Source organism: Hevea brasiliensis, chromosome 8, assembly GCF_030052815.1.
Source record: "Hevea brasiliensis isolate MT/VB/25A 57/8 chromosome 8, ASM3005281v1, whole genome shotgun sequence".
NCBI classification, from domain to species: Eukaryota; Viridiplantae; Streptophyta; class Magnoliopsida; order Malpighiales; family Euphorbiaceae; genus Hevea; species Hevea brasiliensis.
The window spans coordinates 89571687-89581827 of NC_079500.1; the positions used below are offsets into that span (position 1 = coordinate 89571687).

General features: G+C 29.1%; 1 protein-coding gene across 1 annotated transcript; it reads right to left on the reverse strand.

The window, feature by feature from the left end:
- Positions 1 to 425: 425 nt before the first annotated feature.
- Positions 426 to 4632, reverse strand: LOC110647903 (U-box domain-containing protein 14). Its single transcript, XM_021801938.2, has 4 exons — positions 3553 to 4632; positions 2696 to 2812; positions 2062 to 2475; positions 426 to 1975 (listed from the first exon to the last, which is right to left on the reverse strand). The coding sequence occupies exons 1-4, from the start codon at positions 3832 to 3834 to the stop codon at positions 893 to 895; spliced, it is 1896 nt and encodes a 631-aa protein (XP_021657630.2). The 5' UTR covers positions 3835 to 4632; the 3' UTR covers positions 426 to 892.
- Positions 4633 to 10141: the final 5509 nt, after the last annotated feature.

The following is a 10141-nucleotide window of genomic DNA, read 5'->3' on the forward strand; positions in this document are numbered from 1 at the left end:
TTTCAAGCAAACTTTTGAGCAAGTGAGCATTATAAAGTTGGCAAAGAGAGTCTTGGAATGTGACTTTTGCTCAAAGGTATGGAGTTGGAGACATTGCTCATCAAAACTGTGATCAAGGAAAAAGCTGATATTTTTTTTTTAAAAGCTCTCTCTCTCTCTCTCTCTCTCTCTCTCCCCTTCTAGATACATCACAAGTCTAATATCAGTAAATACAAGGGTCAGTTTGTGAAAATAATAATCACAAGTTAAGTATTTGTGAAAATACTAAACTAAATAATATATCATACAACTTTTGGACATGGAAATCCGCAAACCCAAAAGCAATTCTTAGATTTTTTAATGGAGGATAATATTTTACATCATCTTGATTAAATCATCATTTCCATGAGCAAGAAAGAAACATAAGAGTTGCAGCCTGCAGTCCATTCTAAAAATACATCATTTTAATTATACGAATATAATATGCTTACAAGACTTTTTCAAGTTTATACACCACCAGATTGGAACAAGAAGAATTGCTTACCTCCTCTCTGTATGAACCTCCTTCAACTTTTACATTAAGTGTACCAAATTGTGAGATCATTGATGAGATAATGCACCTGAAACAGACCAAGTCTCACCACCACCAAGTGCGTAACCAATTTAGAACTGCTCAATCACCACTGATGATTATTAACTCATTTTTTGGAACTCTCCAATAGCCCATACCTAATGTTAAACAATTGATGTCCATGGGTCTAATGCACCGAAGCTGCCAATATACCCAGTCCCATCATTCACCCTTTCCAGCAGTGATCTATACATATTTAAAAATAGTAAAGACATTAATTCACAGATAGCTTAACCAGATATGGTTTTTTCTTAGCAACTTTCTGATGCATGGCTGCACAATTCAGAGACAACTTTGATTAACCACCCCATCATCTCGTTGAATGAGCTCTAATAAGCTTCCAGCTTTTCTCTTGGCCCTATCAGTGCCATTGTCTGACAGTTCCTTTAGTGCTTCTTCTGCACCACACTCCTTTGCTAACTTCAACTGCTGTGAATCACCAGCACATAGTGACCACAGGACAGCTGCAGCATTCTCACGGTTGCGTGGAGAACCGGTCCTAATGACCTCCATCAGAACAGGAATTGGCTCAGCCTGTCCAATTGCTACCTTCCCTTCTTGATGGCTTGCAAGAATAGCAAGAATTGCCAATGCCTCGTCAACCATTCCACCTCCAGCATCCTTGAGCAACTGCATCAGAGGTGGCACAATACCAGCCCTTACAGCTCTTGCCTTGTTTCCCTGATAAATTGAAAGATTAAAAATAGCAGTGGCAGCATCCTTCTTTCCTCTTGGAGTCCCCTCGCGGAGCAAATCTATAAGTGCTGGGATGGCCCCAGCTGCTCCTATTGACACCTTATTCTCATCAATAACGGATAAACTGAAAAGGGTTGCAGCTGCATTTTCCCTTGCCTCCATGCTTCCATTTCTTAACACGTCTACTATATCAGGTATAGCTCCCACTTTAACAATGGTTCCCTTGTTACTATCATTTATGGAAAGGTTTAAAAGCGCTGTAACAGCATGCTCTTGTGTACGAGGATCTGTGGAGGATAAAAGCTCTACAAGAAGTGGAATGGCTCCTGCTTCTGCAATGCATACTCTGTTATCCGCGTTCCTCTTCGCCAGTAAACGAAGCTCTCCAGCAGCTGCTCTTTGTTGTTCTAGATTCCCATTTGCCAATTTCTCTAACAAGGCAACAATAGCAATTCGATCACAGTCAGAAACACTGCTTCCAACTTTTTTGTTTCTACAAGACCCTTGGTGTTTCGGCAGCTCAACACCATTGTTTTCACACCACAAAGCAATCAAACTCTTCAAAACATAGTTAGGTGTTAGTGCAGTATGCGACAGAGTCTGTTGTGTTTTTGGGCAAGTCTTGTGTCCTGCATCCAGCCATTTTTGGATGCATAATCTTTCATAGGTCTGCAAAATGAAACAAGACAATTATGGAAAACAGTTACAAAAAGAGCTACAAAGTGATGAAATATGAAGGTAACTTGCAGTCAAACCTGCCCAGTAGAGACTATCACTGGATCTTTCATCAGTTCTAGAGATATTGGGCAGCGGAAATCATCCGGAATAACAGGAGAACGGTGCTTAATTAAACCATTTTCGGACTCAGAATTATCAGCTTCAGGGTTTTCCATTTGAACATAATCTTTTAATTTCTTGAGGATGGATGACACCTTCTGCAACCAGTCTCCTGGATCACCATCACTTGAGATAACCAACTCATGGAAAGCAAGAGACTCTTTCTTTAAATCACTGATAGTCTTGAGTTCCAGCTTTTCAGAAAGCCTCTTCAATACTGCAGGATCAGGGTCTTTTTCTCTCTGTGCTAAGGCTAAATCAAGGTCTAGTTGTGAATCAGGGGAGTCTGGTCTTTCTTTAGCCCTTCTGAGTTGAGCATGCACAAGTTCAATCTGGAAAAATGATAGCAATGTCATGTCAGTTACCGACACTACAAGCATACAAATCCATAGTTTAATCCAATCAGGCAATCACTCATTCTGTGGCACAAAATTGCAAGCCAAAATTGTCTATTGCATAGCAATTACAATGGAAAAGGAGAATTCAAAACCTCTCTGATATACTTCCTGTAAATATTCAGAGAGAAAAAATCATCGACGTTGCTAGAAGTACCTGTTCTTGAACTTCCTCTGATAAATCAAGTTTATCATAAGGAATCTCACTTAATGCTGCTTCAATTTGTTCCGTAATTTGGCAAAACTTATGTGCTAACTTGTCCCTTTGCATGGCCTGCGGGATTGAAATACAATGCATTACATTATGATTATCAGGAGGAAAACAAGGAATGTGCCAAATAATTAATGTTTGTGTGATTTTATCACACAACAACGCTTAGTAAAGAACCTGATAATTTCACATAAGAAGAAGAAGAAGAACAAGAAGAAGAAGAAGAAACAGAGTGAATAGGGAACTGAGATAGGACTTTATTGGATAAACTACCATGAATGTATTAAAGAAAGCTGCTTCCCTCTTATACAATTCTCCAAGGTCAGTTACAGAACTCTTAACAGCTACCCCGCCAAACTGTAACAAACTAGCTAAGTAGCTAGTAACACTAACAACTACAGTTAAATATTTAATAATCTTCCCAATAATGAACCTTGAGCTAATCTCAGCTAATTTCCTGATTTCACACAATTTCACACCTATAGATCACCTAAACTGTAAATTGCAATACTCCTAAAGAAGCCGTTTGACCCAGGTGATGTAAATTTTCCATTTCTTCAAAAGACAAAATAAACGCCAACTCTGTTTCCATTTTCTCAGCAAACAAACAGAGAATAAGCCAAAAAAGGAAAAGAATCATCATAGAGTACCCACAGACAACAAGAAGATTCAACAAACCAACCCTGGAGCATATTTAGCGATATTTACAATTGCTCACATACCAAAGAAGAACAAGACACAAGACTGAGCTTTCATTTTACTTCACTTTCCTGGCAATTAAACAGAACAATAAAAATTAGTACCTGATACAACTTGCTTCCCTCATTGGCCGATTTGAGAAGTCCCATGGCCGAATCTAAAGCAATTCTCAATAACTCAAAGCCATTAATTGCTTCTTCGCCTAGCTCTTCATTGCTATCTCTTAACTCCTCAAACAAAGGGCTCAAGAGCTTGATTCTACGAATCAAATTCCCATGCATCTTCCTGCACATATTTTTACATTCAGGTAACCCACAAATCCCCTTCACTGAGTCAATGAGTCGACCCATCATCTTGGATTTTGGATCCTCCTCCGTTAGAGCCATGTGGATAAGCCTAATTCAGCTATAAACAGAGCCCCCAAAAAATATTTACTAAATAATACAAAACTCTAAAAAATTCAGCTAGTATCCCTTCCTAGACTTTTTCCCCCCTCTTTATTACACTTTCTTTTCATCCAAGCACTCGCAATCCACCGCGACCTCCATCTTACTCATTTGGGTTTTTCTTATTTCTCTACTATATTCAATCTACAACAACAATAAAACAAAAAACTCAATTTTTTTCCATGGTTTCACCGCAATTTCCCATCAACCAAACACATGGGTAAATTACACCACCATGAAAAGATTTTAACCCAACCAACAAACGACCAATAATTTCCTCACACAGGTTTCAATTACAATTCAAATCACAAAAGATTAATGTCAACCCCGCAACAATTCAGTTCTGTGTCCAACCGTCGCCCTTCATCTCCCAGAAAATTCCCCACTTTTTCAACTTTGCTTTGATGGGTTGAAGGAGAGGGTCAAACCAAATTGTGAAAAGGTTGGTTGAGAGAGGGAATGGTGGTAGTTGCTGGGTTAGGTTTTGAAAGAAAAAAGAGAGTTGCTTTGCTCCACAAATTGATTGCTTTTTCTTGGTGAGAAGAAGAATAAGAGGAGGGGTTTAACAGAAAATCAAAAGATAGAAAGAATGATAAAAAACGTGATGTGAGATAAGGCGAGGATTAATAAGTAGAAGTGAATTTTCTGTTGAAATGGGAGAGAAAGCAAAAAGAGAGATGAGATCATTTCTTAACAAATTAGCTTCTCTTTTTTTTTATTATTATTTTAACATATTTGTCAACAATTGAGGCTTGTACATTTACATGGTCTTTTGTTTTATATAGCTTGGAATATTCCATAAAAATGTCTGAAAAATACCTTTATATATATTTATATAATTCTTGGTCCAGAGACAATAATTTATTGGCCCAAGCAAGTGCAATGATGTGAAATATACGTGGCATAAGCGTAACATGTTGGCAACGTATGTTCTCACGCTCACGCATTGTTCAACATGAGTTTGTGCATTTTGCTGAGCGGCAAAAGGCGTGTCGGCCTAATGTTTCTTGCCCAAAAACTTATGCTTGAAGGTGAATACTCAAAAAAATAATTTTAGTTTTATATTTATTTATTATACCTTTACACGCGAAAACTTATTAAATTTAAAGAATAAATAAACATAAATTTTTTATAATAAAATATTTAATTAATAAATGAGTTTAAAAACTCTACACCATGTCAAAAAATCATTGGACTTAAAAGTTTAAACTTATAAATGAAAGATTTAAAGATAGTTCTAATTTTATATCTCTTTATTATATCTTATATATAGCGTTTCTCCTTATGTAAGCTAATGTTGAAATGACATAAATACAATATAGGTGAAGAAATTTTATGGAAAGAGAAATAAGACGTTTTATATTGTTGTTATTCAATATTCTCATAGTTAATCCATATCAAACTAATAATATTTATTTTGATATTGTTTATCTTCCAAGTTATGTTGAAGTTTTTACCTTTAAAGAGGTTATGATTTGATTGCATAGCCGCAATTTGATTAGTGTTGATTTGGAAATGAATTATAAAATTGTGGTAGGTGTTATTCATTTTCAAAAGATAATTATTCAGAGTTTGGATAATTAGTTTATGATTTCAAGTTTATTTTATCACGAAGATCTGATTGGATCTTGATTTGAATTTGTTAATAAGCAAATGTAGCAACTCATTCTATAGCTAAGGTAGCTACTTTTTATGCTAGTCTAATTTTATAATATGAATCTCGAAATTCTTTTTATTATCTTTTTTTGTTTGATATTGTATGTTGGTATGAATTTAGTTTGAACATAATATGTTATGTTTTCCATGAATTTTATTAATAAAATTATTTATTTAAAAAAAATACTTGGTCAAGATTATTGTATTTTTGACTTATTAATAAGACATTTTGTTTGCTTAAAAATCAAAATTGATGGGTTTGAAAACTATTATATAATTTCATATACACAATTATTTTGTTGAATTAATATTGCAAATAAATAAATAATTTAAAAATACTTATAATTGTTAAGAATTCAAATCTATCTTCACAAATTAATTCATTTAATAAGCATATTATAAATTTATTTAACATAGTATAACAAATAAATAATAAAGTATTTAATTTTTATAAAAAAATAGGAAAATAATTTAATATGAACAATGATAATTGAAAACAATATAGATAATCAATTATTTTTAATTTAATTATATTAAAGTAGTCTTTAAAATCATGAAGTCTTGGATTTAAATCTTGTTGGAAGTAAAATTAAAAATATATATATATATTTTGTGATATAAAAATAGTAAAATGTCTTCTAGAAATTTTGGCAATTTCTGACTATAGAGAAGAAAATCAAATTATCTGACCCATTAATGTGTCATACAGGTGTCATCCTCCTATATGTTTAATGGAGGCGATGAGTATGTGGACCAGCCTTGCCTTGGCTTGGCTTCACTTGCCTCGGCTTTAATATTCTTCGAAAAAAAAAAATAAAGGCCAATTTTTTTTTTTAAAAAAAAAAGCCAATTTGTTGCCGATTAGGAAAAAAAATAATAAATTATGTGATTATTAATTTTAATCAAAATTTTTAATTTAATCATATATATTTTTATTTTTTAAAAATAAATTTAATTAAAAATAATTAAATTTATTAATTGATAAATTATTTAAATTTTTTATTTATATATTATTTGTTTTAGCTAATCTACTTAATTTTATTAATTTGTCCAACAATTTTAATATTTTCATTAATTTTAACAAAATTTTTATTGATAAAAAATTTTAAATCAATATATTAAAATATATTATATAATATATCAATATTATTATCTTTATTTTAATTTTTTGTCTATTTTTATTATGCTTTTAATTCACTTTTTTTTAATATTTTATCATAAATTCAAAGCATAATAAATGTCAAAATTTTAAATATTTAAATATAAAACATTAATATCTATGATAATTTCCAAAACAATAAATATTTGATTCAATAAACTAATAATTTTATTTAATTTATTTGAGACTTAATTGTTAAAATAAAAAAATTAAAATGATTGGCTAATATTAATAATGTTGACAAATATCTGAATTATTTTTTTCAATTACATCATCTAATTAAGTTAATCTCTAAAATTGAAAATAATGTGAAAATTCAGAACTAAACTAATAAAATTAAAAAGTTTTGCCAAGATTGAATTATATTAAGTCAAATTTATTTTATTAATTTAACTTTTTATAAGAATCAAATTAAAATCAAAGTAGAACTATATTAGAAACATATTGAATTCGTATCAAATTAAAATTAAATCAAAATTATATATATATATATATATATATATATATTTGTACTCATTATATATATATTCATTATTTACTTTTTTATATGTAATAATATTTTATTTTTCTTATATATTATAATATAATATTACAAATTGAAAAGAAAAAAAAATAGAATCATACATAAAATGAAAAAGCACTTTAAAAAATTTTTCAATCACTGTTTATATAACTTTTTTTTATTATTATTAACAGCCATTAACAACATTAAATTATTTTAATTTTTTATTAATAAAATATTAATATACAAAAATCTATGACAATACATTATTTATCAGCAAATGTTTATCCCTTTCCTAATTTCCTTCCTATTTATTAATATATTTCAAATTTTTGTACATTTCACACATAAAATCAAAATTTTTAAATCCGATCCAATCATTCAACCAGTAAAGAAAGAAAATTAAAAGTTTAAGGTTTAATCTGAATTGAACCTGATTTAGCTGATATGCTATTAAATAAATATTAATATATGTTACAAAATTAATAATCTTTCAAAAACAATAATATATTGTTATTATAATTAATCAGTTGATATATTTTGTAAATAATTATTATTTTATAATAAAAGAATTATTTAGCATAAAAATTTAAATAATCATTTTAATATCAATGAAGAATAAATTTAATTTATTAAAATTTTATAACATTTGATTAAAGCTATACTCCCTATATTTAAAAAAAAAGCCAAGATAAATTATAATTTAGTATCTAAATTTTAGTAAAATTTATATTCCCTATTTTTAAAGCTCGCCTATTTTGTCATTAATATTTTAATAAATTTATAAATTAGTCGTTGCTTAAACGTATATGGATGAGAAAGTGTTCAGATTCATTTTTTAAAAATTTTTTTATTACTTATAAAATAATATAATTATTATTAAATTTTGAATTAAATTCTTCTAATTTAAATATATAATATACATAGAATGTTGATAAAATAAGATGATATTGTTATAGGTAAAATAATAAATATTATAAAATATATAGATTATTTTATAATAAAATTTATATTATCAATTTTTAATATTATTTTATTGTAAATAAAATAATAAATTAAATCCAAAGAACTATTTTATTAATAAAACAAAACTTGAAGCAGTAAATTGTTTCATATTAAAAATAGAGTTAAATATATTTTAGACATTATTGGTATAATCAGCGGCAAATTAAATGAAAAATTATATGGAGAGACTAATGTAGGTTTACTAAAATATCAGTAACTAAATATGTATGTTTTAAAATATATGGACTAATATATAAATTTTATTAAATTTTAGAGACTAAATTATAATTTATTATAAATTTTTTTATAACATCAAGGTATTTTCCTCTACTTGCTAATATTGCGTAAGGTCGAGATATCTTGGCTTAGTCGATACACTTTATTATTTTCTTTTTCACCAAATGAAGAAGGCCGTGATTTTTAACTAGATTGAACCAACTAGTGGTCTAAGTCCTCTTTAACTTAGTCCGATTGATCGATCCAGTTTGATTTTGAAAATTATGCTTAAAATGCTAACTTAATCCAAATTATCTGGCAATACCATTTATTATATGTTTAAATATTTGTACTTTCTTTTACATTTTACTCTTGTTTCAATCTTATATTTATTCTTCACTAATATCTATACTACCTCAAAGGAACAAATTGAATTTTTTAAACAATAATTAATCAAATCGGATTATTTAGATAAAAATTAAATTGAAAAATTAAATTAATAATTTTATTTTATTTTCGATTATAATCAAATGTGTCGACTCTAATGATAACTTTTTTAAATAAAAAATATTTTCATTCATCAAAATTAGACGTAAAGGTAATTAATAATTAATAAAATATTAAAATTAATAATTCATATGTTGTATTAACATTAAGTGCATCAAATTCAATTTGAATAATAATGACCTACATTCATTTAAATATTGGCTTTTGTGAAATTCATGGGATAAATTTTGACAACCATCCCTGAACTTATCTAGTATAATATTATAGTCTCTCAACTTAAAAATATAACATAAAACCCCTTCAACTTTTAAATTTTGCACAGTAAAATCCCTTTAACTTATAATTATCGGTTTTTCAGTTAGATGCTGACCTGAACAGTTCTAGTGTAGATCTTAGTCAATATTTCTCTTTTCTCTTTCAAGTTATGTATAAATTGAATCATTTTTCCCATTGTAAACAGAATGATTTTTTAAGTGCAGAGAGAATAATTTTATAATTTGAATAAGAGAGGAGAGAGAAATGTTGACTAAGAGTCATGCAGGATATGTTCACATCAGTTTTCAACTGAAAAATCAGTAATTAAAAGTTAGAGGGATTTTATTGTGTAAAATTTGAAAGTTTAGGGGGGTTTATATTACGTTTTAAAGTTTGAGGACTATAGTGTTATAACCATATAAGTTCAGGAATAGTTATTGAAATTTACCCAAAATTCATAGGCATGTGATGTTGTATACATTTCCCACTTCCTTGGCACATGAGGAACATATGTGTTTTGCATGAAATTGATTTACTTAATTTATAAGTGTTAAAAGCAGATATAGCCTTTTTCACTCTTGATAATTAGATTGCAGGCGTGAGAGTTGGATTGCGGGTATGTTAGGGATGTGTATGATTCCATTTGTAAATGTATTTATGCCAGTCTGATATCTAATCAGAGCGATTGGCGGAAAATAAAGGACCAAATTTTCTCTTTGGTTTCTTAACCCTACTAAGATGTGTTTCGTTAAAATCTCTGCTTGATCAACTTGAATAATCTAAGAATTGAAATTGACTATTGAAAAATTAAAAGATCGCTTTTGCATGAAAGAGTAAATATTGTGCTTAAAAAGTAAAGATTGTTCATGATTGATTGTCACACCCTACCCCTCCGTAAGATATGACATGATCCCGTAGTAAACCTAATAAATTATCGTACTTCAACT

Coding starts and splice junctions, on each gene's coding strand:
- LOC110647903 (XM_021801938.2), bottom strand. CDS start 3,834: ATGGCTCTAACGGAGGAGGATCCAAAATCCAAGATGATGGGTCGACTC. Junction 2,813..3,552: donor AGGGAAGCAAGTTGTATCAG/GTACTAATTTTT, acceptor TCAATCCCGCAG/GCCATGCAAAGGGACAAGTT. Junction 1,976..2,061: donor TGATAGTCTCTACTGGGCAG/GTTTGACTGCAA, acceptor TTCATTTTGCAG/ACCTATGAAAGATTATGCAT.